At 36.2% G+C, this 18,000-nt stretch overlaps 1 protein-coding gene across 2 annotated transcripts in view; it reads right to left on the reverse strand.

The window, feature by feature from the left end:
* Positions 1-18,000, reverse strand: part of Pms2 (mismatch repair endonuclease PMS2) — a 272,119-nt gene that overhangs the window by 893 nt on the left and 253,226 nt on the right. For both annotated transcript variants that reach the window (XM_090407693.1, XM_090407694.1), the window contains exons 21-22: positions 16,370-16,474; positions 7,634-7,669 (exon numbers count right to left, since the gene is read on the reverse strand). In XM_090407693.1, the coding sequence (XP_090263819.1) occupies positions 7,634-7,669; positions 16,370-16,474 (141 nt within the window). The remainder of the gene's footprint in view (positions 1-7,633; positions 7,670-16,369; positions 16,475-18,000) is intronic.

Below are 18,000 nucleotides of genomic sequence, written 5' to 3' on the forward strand. Positions count from 1 at the left end.
TAATTTTTTCTCAAACTCTCATATCTATGGTCTCTGATCAAATGTTTCATTTCTAATCCAGCTCTCCTTAGATCCATAACTTAAAGACAATGTTCAACTGTCTTTTGTATACTGTTAGTGTTTTGGCTAACTTCATATAAATTTATTTTACTACTTCACCACCATACCACATATGCTTTTTTTATATTGTTGTTAATTTATAAATTTACTTTGTCTTCACTAAACACTGTGCCTAAATAGTTGAAATATTTTATCTTCTCCATCTTCCTTTTTTTTTTTTTTTTTTTTTTGTTTGTACTAAATTTTTACAGCAGTTATTAAATTCAGTTAGAGACCTGATATCAGTAGTGCATTGATTTAGGAGCATAACATCTTCTACATAATGTAAAGAACTAAGATTAATATCTGCTTTAATGTTATATTCCTTCATAACATGAACCATATATTAATAGATGACAGATATCACGCTTGTCTTATGACTGATATTTTACATTATTGTACCTCCTTAGTTCTAACTGTTGACTTATAACTTAAGTGTACGTGAATATTTTGTATAATGTCCCATTTATACCATACAACTAGCATTTTAAATAGCTTTTCTCTTAGTACATAATCATGTGGCTTTTCCAGATCTACAAAAATTAAACATAAATCTGTTATATTTCCATGGTTTCTCAACTGTGAGAGAAAGTAAGTTACAAACAAAAGTACTGAAAGTGAATGGTTTTTAGTATGCATCACTGTGCTGCTGCCTAGTTGGATGGTAATCTATGATGACAGTACATGTAGTGGATGCTTTGTAGCTGTTTTCAGCAGTCTAAAATGACTTGTTCAAGAAGTGTACAACTGTTGAAAACATGCTGATGTGCATTTCTTGCAGAGGAAAGGACTTTCTGCAAAGGATGTTCACAAAGAGATGTATCCTGTTTATGGCAAGAAGTGTTTGCTACATACCATTTATAACTAGATTCAGAAATTTTTGCAGGGATATATGACACTGTGATGAAGATATGGTCACTGGTGCAAGATGACAGACAGAGTAGCAAGTGCAACAGGCTCTTCTCAGGGTCTAGCCTACAGCATAATGCATGATCGTTTAAATTTTCAGAAAGTGTATGCCCAGAGAACAGAGCCCTCGGAGAGTACTGCTGCAGGGCAACACGAAACCTCATACAGCTATAGGAATTCAAGAACTTCACTGGGAACTCCTTCAACATTCACCTTACAGCCCTCACCTTGCCTAAAGTGACTTTCACTTGTCTGGTCCACTGAAACCTCCATGACAAACATTTTGCTGATGATCAGGAGGTTGAAAATGAGGGAAGAAGTTCACAGAATTCTACCCTGCAGGTTTTGAAGGACTGATAAAGTGATTGTATAAGTGTATAAAATGCTGAAGGGGATTAGGTAGAGAAATCAATGCTTTTCCAATATTCATGTTTCACTTCTTTTATTTTTTATAACCATTTGTAACTTTATTTGCTGACTTTCCTTTATGTTTGATTAAAATGAAAATCTGACATTAACAACCACTGTTTGGCTGAACCCAGTTTGTTCTTCCTCAACTATAATTTTTCTTAGTTTCTTCTCACCCCCACCCCCCCCCCCCCCCACCCCCCCCCCCCCCCACCCCCCCCCCCCCCCACCCCCCCCCCCCCCCACCCCCCCCCCCCCCCACCCCCCCCCCCCCCCACCCCCCCCCCCCCCCACCCCCCCCCCCCCCCACCCCCCCCCCCCCCCACCCCCCCCCCCCCCCACCCCCCCCCCCCCCCACCCCCCCCCCCCCCCACCCCCCCCCCCCCCCACCCCCCCCCCCCCCCACCCCCCCCCCCCCCCACCCCCCCCCCCCCCCACCCCCCCCCCCCCCCACCCCCCCCCCCCCCCACCCCCCCCCCCCCCCACCCCCCCCCCCCCCCACCCCCCCCCCCCCCCACCCCCCCCCCCCCCCACCCCCCCCCCCCCCCACCCCCCCCCCCCCCCACCCCCCCCCCCCCCCACCCCCCCCCCCCCCCACCCCCCCCCCCCCCCACCCCCCCCCCCCCCCACCCCCCCCCCCCCCCACCCCCCCCCCCCCCCACCCCCCCCCCCCCCATCTTTCACATGCACACAAAAGAACAATCTGACATGTAATATTGAGCTTCCCCAGGAGAGAAAAAAATACTAGTCCATGTTGGATGTCCTGGAAGAAACTATATTTTTAGGACATACTTAAGAGACAACTGCTTCTGTCAAAGCAACAAAGCAGGTTCATTTGCATTGACATAAAGACTTTGAATGAGCAATGTTTGAAAAACATCAGTAGCTATTCATATACCCGGATAGGGTCCAACCATTGGAATGTAGTCTTTCTTGAAGAATTGTAAACTTGGAATCCATAATACATTTGGGACAAGAATATGTTTTTGGCAGAAGTGTATATAGACATTTTTTTTTCTACTGAACTCATGAACAGACACGATCGATTGCTTGTTGAAGTTATGTTTTAATTACATTTATATTACAAGACTGAGAGTAAATTGTGAAGTGCAAATAAAGAGCATTGCTTACTGTGGGAGAAAGCTGTTCGGTATTGAATTACTTTGGTAGTCAAGAGTATCGCACTCATGACAGAGCCTTGAAGAATACTTTCTTATTTACGATGTGGGGATAACGTGCTTTCCACTCAGGCTTGGAAACTCACCTGGATAGAAATTTTTAATAAAAACAAGAAGTGGTTCCCTGAGACCAAGAAAGAGATGTTCTCATTTCAGGAAAGTGCCTCTTATACATGTTTCTAAATGGACCAAAATGGTCCAGCAGTGAATAGTATCTATGAAAGCAACACTGTGTGTTGGAGAGAAGTTCACTGCTTTTTAAACACCAGAGAAGCCTGGCATTCCCCATTTTCTCAATATCTTACAAAGACAGCTAGTCAGAATAATAGGCTGATGATTATTTGCTTGTGTTGGATCCTTTCTGCTTTTGGGATGGCAATGACAATTGATTGCCAAGGATCTGAAAATTCTTCGAGTATTCTGTCACATAACAAGAAGAGGAGATCCAGAAAAGGTGATGGAAGATGTTTTATCATCTCAAAATGCAGGCCCTATTACACTGAGATGAGAAGAGAAAATGGTATTCTCTTTAGTTCCTCTGTAATGAATGCCTGATTGTACAGCTCTAGTCCATTGGTAGAAAAGTTAGCTGCTGTTTCAATATTAAAAATTCAGGAGGATATGAAGCTGTTGCTGATATTCTAGCAAACGTTTCTCCTAAAATGTTGGCAATGGCTTTAGGTTCAAGCAACAACATATTCATTATGCTCCAAGTTGGATAAATAGTGTATTCTATATCTACCCTTCATTTTCCAGATTTTATCCCATACAATTTTTGAACTTGTTTGATTAATAGATGAAGAAATTGGATCCAAGATTGCTTTTGACTCTGACATGTAATGTAACTTGCTTTTGCCCAAGTACATTTGAAAGCTATGATATCTATGACATATACCCCCCCCCTTCCCAATGCTCTGTCTTGATCTCTTTTAGCTACTTAGCACTCAGGGTTTTACCATGGTTTTGGATAGAGTGGAAATTGAGGTGATGTTTTTAGAATTACTATTCTTGCTTCACGAACGATACAATCTGTTGTTGCATACATGACTTCTTCATTGATAGATGTTTGACTGCTTCAGCATTAAAATTTTCAAGATGGGAAAAAGTATTCCAGTCAGCCTGGCTGATTTTCCACATGGACATCCATGTAAGAGAACATAGTGCAAATCACGAGAAAATTATCACTTCCATGTGCATTCTCTTTGACACCCCACACAAGCAGTGAACGAATAGCAGGGGAACAAACTGTAAGATCTATTGCAGAATATGAGTAGGTAGACATATGGACAAAGGTATTGAGTCTACTATTATTAATTACAGAGGTTATTATTGTCAAGCATATGCTCAACAATATGGTCTCGTCCATTTGTGTTGGTGCTACCCAACAAAGTGTTGTGTCCATTAGTCACCTACAAGATGTATGGGCTCAGGCAGTTGCAACATAAGGTTATCAAGGTCGATTTCATTTAACTTGGAACCCAGTGGTAAATAAATGGAACATACTGTAATTAGAAAACCCACAAACAGGTGAATGGCTACTTCCTCCAGACAATATTAAGCTGAATATGTTTAAGGACATGATTACCTTCTACGATTGCAATCCTACCATAAGCAGGAATATCTCCAGTTGTCCTTACTAATAAGTCAACTGCCTTAAATTTAGATCCACAATGTGTTTTAAATATGTTTCTTGCAGACATAAAGAGAATGGTTTGCATTTCTGCAGCAGAGCATTGATATCAGATATTTTAGCAGAATCCATGACAGTTCCACTGTAAAAATTTACAGTGGAACTGTTAATTTCTGAGAAGTTTAGAGCTTATATTTATGGCTAAGAGGCTTATGTTTATCTATTGATTTAGGGAAATATGGACAGCCAGTACCCATCTCTTCCTCTGGAAAAATGTTCAATACATCAGGCATTTTCAATGAATACAGAAGTATCCACTTTTTCTGAGAGGAAGATTTCATGGTTTATCTTTCAGAAATGCATGTGTGATATGATTATGATGTTTTCTTAACTGCCACCTTCTCAGCACAAGAGGATTTCAGGCAAGGTAGTGGCAGATAATTTCCTTAATTGTCTTGATATGATATATAGCAATCACTCGATTAATGTGCATCCAATTAGTGCCCATATATACATCTTAAAAATAAATGTTACAGATTATAAAACTTTTCTATCTATACATTTTTATGGCTATTTTAAAAAATCACTCACCAGGATGAAATCATTTAGTTACAGATTTAAAACATTTTACATAGTTATTTTTTAATGGCATACTACACTATTTCCATGTACACTGTTTCAAATTTACCCCAAAAATTTATGTTGTCTGCTAATTACATAGCATTTTGATTATCATATTTCGTGCCTCCTTTGCAACTGTTTTCCTTACTCTTTTTTTTTTTATTATTTTAAAGTATTTCCCAAAGTATTTCGTGGTGAGCAAAAAAATAGAAGTGTGAAAATGATTCAAAAAGTAATCTCATTGGAAGAAAAACTTGAAATAATAAAAAAAAATTAACAAGGCGAGTCCAGAGCAAAGATAGGACAAGAACACAAAAATGGGTGAATCAACATGATAACTAATATTTAAGGAATTGACAGCGTATACTAGAAATATAGATTAAATAAACTTTAATATACACTTTCCGATATTTCGGCGAATGTCACGTTGCCATCTTCTTGGGAACTTACTACAAAGACACGTGCACACAAGTACTAATAACAGCAAATGAGACTGAAGCTAGGAAGCTAGCGTTTTCCTAAAGTCCTGATGGTGCCCCCTGGCGGGCTATATTGGTAGTTCTTGGCCTTTGGGCTGAAGTTCTTCTGATAAAAGTTTCCCAAATTTGGGGCAGTCTCATGCATCCAAATTTGTTGAGGTTTGGCATGTTCCTAAGGGCCGAGGCTGATTCCATGAATAGTCTTTCGTACTTGAACTTGCTGTGGTGTATTACTGTGGCTTTCTTCCATCTTATTCTGTGGCGAGTATCCAGAGCGTGGTCTGCAAGCCCAGAGTGGCTGTACTGGTGAAATCGGATGTAATCCTTGTGTTCTGAGATTCTGATATTTGCTGTCCTGCCTGTTTGGCCAAAGTAGGACAGTTTACAGCTGCAAGGGACCTGGTATACACCAGGTAGGTCTAGGGGAAGTGGTTGGTCTTTGGTGGAGTGGATAAGGGATGCCAGTTTTCTATGTGGTCTGTAACAAGTGGTCAAGTCATGTTTTTTTAAAGATTTTATTGATTTTTTCCGAGGTGCCTCGGATGTAGGGAATGGTGATGGATTTAGAGTAATCTTTTTTGTGAAGGGGAGGGGGTGGTGGGTTGTGGATAACTGGGTTAAGTATTTTTTGGATTTTTTGGAGGGGGTAGCCGTTGGCTGAGAAAATGTCACGGATGTGATTTAGTTCAGTGGTTAGGGCTTGATCATTAGAACAGATTATTTTTGCCCTGTTGAATAATGTTTTAATAACTCCATATTGTTGTGAGGGGGGGGGGATTGTTGGTGAATGTATCTGCCTGTATGGGTAGTATACGCTGTCAATTCCTTAAATATTAGTTATCATGTTTAACCAGCGTATAAGCCTCTCAACAAGAATAAGGTTGAATCAACTATAACAGCAATTTTAAGCAAAGAGAAAGATAAGACTGCTTCAGGTTCTTCATGCATGCACTCAAAATCAAAGTATTATAATGATTGAATTAAAGAGACTTCTTTCTACATGGATCGAAGATGTAACCGAAAACGGATTGTGCTAAGCACTAACCTTATTAAATGAATCAAAATTAAAGAGAGAATGCTTATCAAAAGCATTGTCTCTTTCTAACCTTGAAAGAAAGGGCTATCAATGATGGAAAAGAAGAAGAATTCCATGTTAGTGCTGGATGGTTTGAGCATTTCAAAAAGAGAAATAGCCTACATAATGTTCTAATCACAGGCGAAGCTGCAAGTATAGATAAGGAGGAGGCGGCAAATTATCCAGAGATTTTGAAGAAAATTATGGAAGAAGGGAGCTGTTGTGATCAACAAATATTTAATATTGATGAAACCAGCCATTTTTGTTAGCGAATGCCTTCCAAGACTTTTCTGGCCAAATCAGATTTAAATCTCAGACTGGTTATAAAGTCGCAAAGCCGAATGAAATTACTGCTAGCAGTAATTTCATTCGACTTTGCGAGCCGTTAGGAAGCACATTGTGCAAATGATTTTAGAGGCTTATCAAATGAATCTAAGTTAATTAAATCTCATTCTGAGAAATTGAGCGATTCCGACCTGCTAAATTTATCTGCACAGCAGAAAGATCCTGAAGAATATGAAGAAAATTTAATCACTGACAAGCCCAAAGAGATTTCATAGAAAGAATTTGGAAATATTTTTTATACAATGGAAGGTTTTAAGCAGCAATGCTTAGAGACTGATTCTGATTAAGAGAAAAACAGCAGTAAAATTTGCAGAAGAGGCAATAGGACCATACTATCAGTTGTATGAAAAAACAGAAACAGAATGGCTGCCAAACTACGTTGGCTCAATTCTTTGTTAAGAAGTAGAATAATAAATTTATATTCTGAATATGTTTTGTCTTTCAGCTTCATTTTTTCCCTTTAACTAGGCCCTGATATATACCCTAATTCTTTTATTAAAAAATTTTTTTAATTTTTTTAATAAAAGTCAAAAAAAAATTTGAGGAACTTATTATACTTTTTCCCATAGGTTATTATATTCGATTAATACATTTTCAATTAATGTGCCTGTTTTAAAGAGCGCATTAATCGAGGGATTGCTGTATTTTGTTCTGTTTTTATTGTTTTATTTCTTTTTTTGTCTTTCCACTGCTGACATGCATTGGAGTATGCTGGTGATTCCTCTGACAGCTGGCACATTTAGCTTTCTTTGCAGAGCAAGATTTATTATCATGTTTTTTGCTATTAAACAAGAACAAATTTCTTGGAAAGTTCCCTTTATAACCAACTCAAAAAACTTAGTTAATTCTGAGTGTTCAAAATATCATCTAAACAAAATCTGGAACTTACCCAGGGTTGTTCGATATCACTCAGATGATGCACCAACTGAAATAAAAAAATACTCAAATTTTCATTGTTTTTTTAAATAAAGTAATTACATAATAGTAGTAACAGTAGTAAAACAACAAAATTGCAAGGTAGCATTTACAGCAATTTAAAAGGGCTAATGCTCATCACCCATTATCATGGATATGTATTGATTTCCGTTATTGTTGATTTAGGCCAGCGCTTCCCAAACTGTGGGCTGCGGCCCCCTTGGTAGGCTGTTAGTTTTGTTAAGGGGGCCATGAAATAATGAAAACAAATTAAAAATGTTTTAAGACTAGGTGTGCCATGTCAAATGTGTATGTAAGATGCTAAATATATAATATTTGCATTTGATTTTTGCAATATTCGCAATGTATGTTTTGTATTGAATATAAATACAAGGGCTGTTCAATAAGTAATAAGACTAATTTTACTGTTGCGAAACCAATCATCACAATATTAATTTCTGTGGAATAAAGAAATGTTGCTGTCTGTATTAACAAAAGAGGTTGATAGATGGCATATACAGGCTGATGTGCCAGAGTGTCACATGACTAAACGCAAGCTTGTTTCAGCACGTCTACGAACCAAGACCAGTCGTCGAAATGGAAGCGTCCTTGGAACAGCGTTATGCGATTAAATTTTTTGTGCGTTTGCAAAAATCGGCATCGGACACTTTTAATATGATACACAAAGCTTTCCACGATGAAGCAATGTCGAGAGCAAGTGTTTTTCCGCTGGCATAAAACCTTTAAGGAAGGAAGGCAAAATGTGGAAGATCTTGAACGTGAGGGAAGACCTTCAACGTCCATCACAGAGACAATGATCAACAAGGAGGATCGCCAGCTGCATGTTGTCCTGAATATTTCTGTGGGAAGTGTTCACTCAATCATGGCTGAACATTTGGGACTGAAACGTGTTGGCGCCCGATGGATTCCCAAACTCTTGACACCGGAGCAAATGCAGCATCGAGTGGATGTGTGCACAGAATGGAAAGAAAGACTGGAACAAGAATGCGACAACTTCTTAAAACGCATCATTACAGCAGATGAAACTTGGTTGTATCACTATGACCCTACAATGAAACAACAAAGCAGTGAATGGAAGCATCCATCTTCGCTTACCCCCAAGAAAGCAAAAACTAAAATCGGCTGGTAAAGTTATGACCATAATGTTTTTTTAATACAAAGGCATTGTTTACCAACACGCTGTAGAACCCAGGAATACTGTAAACGGCTCATACTATGCAGATGTTTTACGGACAATGGTACAGCACGTCAAAAGGAAGCGTCCATTGCTGAAGAATGGCTTCTTATTGCACCACGATAATGCAAGGCCATATATTGCTGGTGGTGTAGTGGACGTTTTGCAGAAGAACAACATAGATATCCTACCACACTCTCCATGCAGTCCTGATCTCGCACCGTGCGATTTCTGGCTGTTTCCTCAGCGCAAGAAACCACTAAGAGGCCGCCATTTCGAAAGCAACAAAGCATGTGTAAAAGCTGCAGAGGCGGTTTTGAAAGAACTCTCAAAAAACGGACTTTCACGTGTGGTTAAGAAGTGGACGCAACGTTGGGACAAATGCATCGCATCTCACGGTAGTTACTTCAAAAAAGACCATGTAAATGATGACTATTAAAGGTAATCTGTTTTCTGTATAAATATAGTCTTATTGAACTTATTGAACAGCTTCCGTACAATAAATATTATAATAATATATGTTTGTATTATGATTTTTTTTTTTTTTCCCCCCGATGGAGACCCGTGATTTAGGCAATACTTCTGGATCTTGTTAAGGCATCTGATACGTATGAACTTGTGACACAGAAAGAGAATGGTTGACTAACAGGCTACATCAAGTGCAGAAATAAGGAACAATGTATTTTCCCCCCAGTAAAACAAAATTGACTGGGCAAGAAAAAGTCCTAAGGGAAGACCAAAATGTAGGTGGGTTGATTCAGACAGAAGTGCTCTAGAAGAACGAAATGTTAGATATGACATATTAGTGCGCTTACAAGTAATAAACTAATTTGGAGGAAAACTGCTGATAAACAACTAGTAATATAAACTTAATCATGCAGTACTGTCACAGTGGCCTGTATACTCCTTGAGGGTGCATATCAGGAAGATGATGATTAGAAAACAGACCATACTGATGCAGTGTCCTAAAAATGCACCCCACCCTTTTCTGACAAATCACACACAGAAAAGAACTGGATATATTAGAGAAAGCACAAGCATAGTAGGAATTACGGTATGAGTTATAAAGGAGTGCAGAATTATTTATGAGAATCATACTGCCTAATAGATTGTTTAAAACATATGCCATTTGAATAGTTGGAATACACTGACTTGTGAAATAAAAGAATGAGCTAAGTAATGAATATTTAAATCATGGTTAAATCACATTCTTTAACAGAGGTGATGGCAGAGTTAGATAAAAGAAGTGGATGTACCATGATACTTCAATATCTTGCCACGACCTTTGACAGCATGACCTGGCAAGATCTCTACACAAGGCTGTTATGCAAAATAAACTTGTGCCATAGACAGGAGAGTGGCTGACTGACATGTATCAGAAAGTGGTATAGAAGTATTGAATTTAAGAGAATGAAGGTGAACCAGTGGTATATCATATGATTTTGTACTCAGGCCATTGTTATTTAACTTACATACTAATGATATTAGGGATGGACTAGAGGACGATATCCAGTTGTTTGCTAATGATGCTAAGTTGGGGCAAGTGATAGGAACATATCTGACAGACAATTCCTGCAGACTGACATGAACAGACAAATGCTATGGCCAAATATTAATGTGTGTCAGTCTAAGGTTTTTAAATGTAGAATGGGTATTTTTGACAAAGGCTATTGCAAGCAGAACATCATATTAATGGGAATTTGCTGCAGTAATCAATGAAGATAGAGACTTGGGAATTATAGTGGAGAGTTAAGGGCAATATGGCTAAAGGTGATTAAATCATCACATTAGAACTACACTATTAAAAAAAAAACTAACTTTTAAGAAAGAGGAAATTGTTCTTTCACTTTACAAGACTTTGATAAGATCACAAAAATTTGGTGGAAAGAGTGAACATTAAAATTCGGGAGAATCGTCGATTGACAATTACAGAACTTTCTTTTGAATTCCTGGAGTTTCACACTCAGTCATTCATGAAACTATGACAGAAAAGCTGGGGTATAAGAAGTACTGTGTACAGATATGGTCATTTGGGTTCCAAGGAAATGGAGGGATTGTTGAAAAGATCCAGTGGTCTTCAAGGTTTGAGGAATTGATAAGAGAAGATATAAAAATATCACATTAGTAAGGGGAGCTTAAAGTACAGATCATGTCTCATGTCTAGTAAAAGCAGAACTCTGTGAATTCTTTTCATGGCAAGTGGTGTGTGTGTGGAATGGACGATCATTAAATAGGGCAAGTATTATAAGTGACTAAAATGGCCCTACCCTCACTCAGGGTATGGGTCAGGACACAAATACAATGCATGAGGCACATCTAGAAAGTAAGATCTGTTCACAATTTACCACCAAATACGATATGGGGGGGTGCATATGTTGTAGCATACTGTGACTCATTAGCTAATGGATGATCATTTTACTTTTGCTGCATTATCGTTTGTTGTCTTCTATGAATAATTTATATCAAGTGCTGTGGATAAAAAATCCTGCCAGTTATGAGGTTTGTGATGTGATATGGTTTTTGTTAGTGGTAAACAATAGTGCTGCAGAAATTCACCAATAACTGTGTATAGTATACAGGCCTAATGTAATGAGTAACAGTAAGTTTAGGCAATGTTCATGAGGAGGAGCACAGTGGCTGGCCAAGTGTGGTGACAGACAATTTTGGGGGAAGAGTGAACATTAAAATTTGAGAGAATCATCATTTCACAATTACAGAACTTTCTTTTGAATTCTTGGGAGTTTCACACTCAGTTATTCATGAAACTGTGACAGAAAAGCTGGGGTCCCAAAAATGCTGACCGATACACATAAATAGCAACGAGTGGAATCAGCTCAAAAATTTTGGAGCATTACGAAAATGTACTCAGGCCATTGTTATTTAACTTACATACTAATGATATTAGGGATGAAGGAGAGTAACATTTTTTTTTTTTTTTTGTATTGTGACTGGTGACGAAATGTGGATTTTGTACACGAATGTTAAGTCAAAACAACAATTTGTGCAGTGGTGTCATTCATCATTTCTGAAAGCAAAAAAATTCAAACAGGCACTGTTGATCATAAAAAGGAGGCCACTCTCTTCTGGGATCGAAAAGAGATCTTGCTCATTAATTTTCTTCAGTGAGCAACAACAATTAATGTTAAGGCATATAAAATGCCGAAGAAATTCAGAAGAGCAATTTAGCAAATTCAGAAGTTTGGGTGGGAACTTTTCAACCACCCATTCTACAACCCCAGCCTTGCACCCAGTAACTACCTCTTGTTCTTGCATATGAAGCAGTGGCTCTCATCACAGCAATTTGAGGAAAATGGGGAACTAAAGAACAGCATGACTCGGTGGTTGAACTAATGGGCAGCAGACTTTTATGACACAGGTATGAAGAAACTAGTGCCACAATACCAAAAAATGCCTGGAAGTCAATATGTAGAATAATAAAGTGTATATATATATATATATATACACACACACACACACACACATGTAGGTATTTTAGCATATAATGAAACATTTTTCTTCAATTTTTTTATTTTTTAAATTCTTGATCAGACCTTACTTTCTAGACACACCTCATATATATTAATAAAAACAGTTTGTTTTTATTAATTTGCTTATATTTGTCCATTCTTTGCTTATGTCAGAAGAAATGGAAATTTGAGATGAATACTAATTCAGTTAATTTTAACACACATTTCTATTTTCTTAGAGTAAATAAGTTATACAGTTTTTCCCCAACCTCTTTTGTTTTTTCACTAGATTTTTTGTGAATAATTTATGAAATCTTGTTCATATCATTAGTTTTGAAATTAACAGAAAATGGTTGGAGTATGTATCATAATACATATCCAAACCATCAGAGCTTTAAACATTTTAAACTCTGTAAACTGCTGTGTCCCTGACTCACAAAGATGGCTTTTTTTGTTAATGTTATATAAATATTACTGATCATAATCCTCTAGCATTTCATGTATATTGCTGGATATTTTTTTTAACAGCAGAGAAGTTCTCAAAACAAGAACAGAATAAAAGAAAAAAAATTTATAAACTACATACACTTGCAGGAACAAACATCAAAAATCATTAAAAACATTAAATTAAATGAGCAAATATAGTACAAGTTTACCAAAATTCTTGGTAACATTCATTAGTAATATGAAAATGGTGACCTTCAGGAACATCAAACTGTTTGTTATTATATATATGATGGTGAATAATTTTGAAGTGCTAACCAGGTTCATCTCCTATATCTCAGACTCAAGTATTTAACTCAAATGAAAGAACTTTAATCTTAACTGTTACTACTGACGTCAGTAATTACTCCAAGTATAATTTAAAATAATATCCAAATATCTAAAAGTAAACCAAACATTTAGAGTAATTATATACACAACTCATTTAATGAACATTAAAGGCGAGTCATTATACTGTGAATTAAAAATATTAAGTCACTCACACACTTTCTCAATTTAAACTCTACAAACAAAGGTGAATGTGCAGTGGGCTCACCTAAAAATGAACAAATTCATAATGACATACATATAGACCAAAATATAACATCATAATAATTCATCAATTGGACTCCAAGCAGCCTCAGGTTTTTATTTTATTTTTTTTAGTTTCTTGAGTGGATTAAGCAGGACAGCAATTCATCAATATTTAGCTAAATTCTCAGTTCAGAGTTGATCAGTCATCCATTCCACTTTCAAAAAAAAAAAAAAAAGATAATTTAACTGGGGAAATAATTATTCAAACAGAAATGTTGTTTCCATTCAAAATGGAGAATATGAGTTCTTACATAACATAATGGAAGTATTTAGTTTCTTCTGTTCTATCAACTGCTCTTTTTTTTCATCAAATGAACAAATTCCTATAAGAAGTAACTTAAAAAAAAATCGACATATGTCAATTCTCCTTAACAGACTGTATGTCCATGCACTGCTTAATAAAAACTTCTGTTTTATTTCTTAAATCTATGGAAATTCTGGATCGATATTAGTTGTGCGTTCTCTGTTGCTAATCAAAAATACTGCATGATGTCGAACAGATTGTCAGTTACATCTGGGCTCTTCACTCTATGCCTGCTAATATTTATCAACATGTGCCTTTTTTTGTCCACAGGTAAATATCTTCCTTTCAGCACTATGTAAATGAAAATCCTCCATACACTGAAGAAATTAGTTTGTTTCATAACTGCTCTACAGCAATGTCAACAATGTAATGCTCTGAATAAATATTTACATTTTCATTAATTCTTGGCCAAAAAGATTATTTACAATATTTTACAGCACATAAATATTTATAAATTATTAATGCAATGTGTATTTTATTTGAATAATTATTAAGACATATACAAAACCACAGTTTATAAATTAAATGTTTGAATATACTTGAAAATGTAAGTGAAAATTTTAAGAATTTCAAAAGAATTAAGAATTAGGAGTTGAAAGAGTTTTTTCTCCTGGAAAAATGAATTTTTCAGACCACAAAATATGCAATTCACAGAGAGGATTAGCTGCCATCAGTATCAGCTTTAATTGGTTACAAAGAAGTCACGTTACTCAGATGTGACAAGCCATTGGCCCTAACATTTAAAAGAAGAATGGATACAACATTACAAGTAACTTTGGTAAGAACCAATGCTAAGTAAAAATAACTAAAAACTGAAAATGTAAATATTACAGGGTAAGATTTATTGGAAATGGCAGAATCAGGAAGAAGCATTGCCTACAACAAAAAGTGCAGGAAGAGATATAATTACCTCAGAGCTAAGATAAAAAGCCAAATGGCTATTTTTTCTGGCGAAGTTAATTAAATTAAGGGGATAAAAATCCCTTATTATTTTACAGCCAGTATGCGAAACTCTGAGATCGAAAACTACGATCTGAGTTTCATGCCGAAGAACTATCGGCGAATCTAAGCGTAAGTGAACACCTGATAGTACAACACCAAGGCAAGAATTTTGTTTTGTATATTTCTTAATTGCCTTGGTGTTGTACTACCAGGTGTTCACTTATGCTTGGATTCGCTGATAGTTCTTTGGCATGAAACTCAGATCATAGTTTTTGATCTCAGAGTTTCGCATACTGGCTGTAAAATAATAAGGGATTTTTATCCCCTTAATTTAATTTACCTCAGAACTAATTAAATACAGTGATATTCCTTTTAAAATAAAATTCCTGAATCTAATAAACATGTTGGATGACTGCAGTATACCTAAAAAAGTATCAAATAATATTAGTTTTAAGAAGGAAGACAGAAATTTCTGTGACAATTACAGGAATTAAAGTATTTATATAGAATTAAATTAATTGTATAATAAAATTTCAAATAAAAGACTTGAAACTTTTGCTGACAGTTTGTTATTAGAGGGAGGAACAGATTGGCTTTGATAAAGGTGGAAGTTACAAGGATGATACATATTTACATTAAAACAAATCACAGAAAAAGAAAAGAAAGAAATCGGTGTGATTAAGGTTAAATGATCAAAATTACTGAATATGAAATATTATGGAAACTGCAACTGAAATGTGGCAGAGAAGAGAAAAGAATAAAAGAAGTAAATGAGAAGGGTATGAGAGATTAGAAAAGGGAGAATAAGAAGAGAGTATCATATGGTGATTTTATGATAACAGGTGTGCTTCATGATGGTATGATAAAATCATGTTTTCCAGGTGTAAAGATTAAGAAAGTTAGTGAGGATGTTATAATGTAGAGAGAGAGAGAGAGAGAGAAAATGTGTTGATTGTTTTGGTATGAATGATTTGAAAGACAGTAAGTATGGAATGAGAGAACAAATAGAAGTTGCCGGAAGAAGTGAAAAAGAAGATTGAAATGTAAAAACCATATTTTCTGCTATGGTATGAGAGGGGAACCCTGAGAAGGGACAGCCACAACTGCAAGCGATTCAGTGCATACGTTGTGCATGAGGAATTGCATGTAGTCTGAAGTTGTATGGAGTGAATTTGATGGATGAAAGTAGTTGTATATGATTGCTGCATTGCATTTGAAAGGTTTGTGGACAAAGAGATTGGAAGTGCAAAATCAGAAGTCATTACAGCTGCTGGAGGAGGTGAAGCCAAGAGTCTGTTCAGGAATCCTTGGGTCAAAGGAATATGAAGGAAGATAGTGTGGATGCATAGGAATATTGCAATTCATGTAAATGAATGCCAGAAGTAACATGAGGAATTTCTGACATTGGCTGGTTTTGCCAAAAAATGTTTGCTAGTGAGTACTGATAAAGGGGCCTGTATATTTAGAAGAGTGGGGGGGGGGGGGGAAGGATATAACTGATGACAGTAGGAAAATGCAGACAATGGAAATAGATTCAACAGGAGGAATGCAGGACTCATGGAGGTAGTACATTTGAAGCTATCTAGTGTAAAAGAGAAGCCAATAGGACTTACAGGCTAGGTGTGCACAGATATATGATAATATATGAATGAAATTTAAAAAAATATATTTTTTTTTTACAGTATCAAACACAATTATTCAAAATATACTTAATAATGGTAGTACCTTCTTCATTTCAGTATAGGAAAGAGCATCCCCCACCATTACTGACTTGCGACATGCACGTGATGCAAACATTTTTTGGACTCTGGAGGGACGACACATTTTTCCCTGTTAAAAATAAAGTGCATTTGTCTGTATTATTTCTCAGCATGATTACTTCACAGGTATTAAAAAAATATTAATTGCCATTTTGCTCTTAAATGTATTTCAAAATGGCAACTAGACATTTCAGTTGTCTCCAACTATGGTTAGAGAAACAAAGAAAAGTACTATATAAGTTAGACTTGAAATAAGATTAATTTAAGGTTTAAATAAAGCCTCAGACAGAGCAATATATAGCTGGTAATTAAGTTGCAAATTAGCAAACTGAGTGATGAGAGCTTATTTGATGTTAAATCATGGATGAGGCAAGGTTGTACTTTTCTTAATGATGTGGTCCATATATATTACGTAATTAAGAAAAGTGATAACCTGACACTAAACAGGAGATAATAAGCTTATCTCTTCACTCTTTGCAAATTACACTATCCTCTCAAATAAATGCTTCAAGTTTTCAGTCAAATTTAGATAATTATTCTGACAATCTATTGTTGTTCTATTGAAACAACAATAAAAAGATAAAACTGAATTTTCAGTTGTGAATTTGTAAAACTTGTTACTTATTTTAGCTATTTAGCAAAATGTTTAGTGGTAATTACAAATTAAATATAATCATCATTTAACATATTAGGCTCACTAGCCTATCATCACCAAGAAACATGGCTTAATATGAATACTTAATGCTAAGGTCAGGGAAGTTAATTCAATTAACTTCCTGTCTTTTGCATATGTTTTCTGAAGTATGGGAAAAAAAAGTTTCTGGGTGGAAAAATCCCTATCACCTCAATATGAGGATGGCTAATTCACCATCAACCAAAAAAACCTTTACAAAGGTTCTTTGTATTGTAGACAATCAGGTCTTTACAACCAAATACACTGTAAATACTGACTGGGCTATAGTGGTTCTCTAATTAAATATTATTATAATTATAAATGCCTAAAAAGAAGTTCAAGAAATCATCGAGACAGGATCCATTCAGACCTCACACTTAAGTACCATCACATCTTTCCTTGAACAAATTCACCAAACATACACTCACAACATGCAACAGTAGCCCATTCCATACACTCATCATATGCCATGAATCTGGACCCCCACAACATGCTTTCTAACAACACTCCTTAGCCTGCTTCCAGAACTCCGAGTTATACCTTCATTGCCCATAAGCTGCAAAATCTCACTTGTTATGAACTGTGGAGTATCTGATGACTTTCTATTTGGACACAATACATATTGTTTTCATAAATTAGCTGACTTTCAAAATAAGTAATCATGCATGAAAAATTGGAAAGCAATTGAGATAAATTTAAATGTAGTAATTCTCTGTTTACAGCCTTTTCACTTTGATTGAAAGTTAGCTTTTTTCCCAAGAAATATATACATCAGCATTCTTAAATGTAACAATTTGATTAGAAAATTTACCCTACCTCAGAAAAATATCCATGGGAAGAAACATTTAGAATAAACTTTGTGGACTTGGTAATTTTTCTAAATAATCCTTTCATATGTATGAACATATTCTATTCCTATGTTT

Source organism: Typopeltis vanoorti, chromosome 17 (genome assembly GCF_054136105.1).
Source record: "Typopeltis vanoorti isolate ZY-2024b chromosome 17, IOZ_Tvanoo_1.0, whole genome shotgun sequence".
Classification (NCBI taxonomy): Eukaryota; Metazoa; Arthropoda; class Arachnida; order Uropygi; family Thelyphonidae; genus Typopeltis; species Typopeltis vanoorti.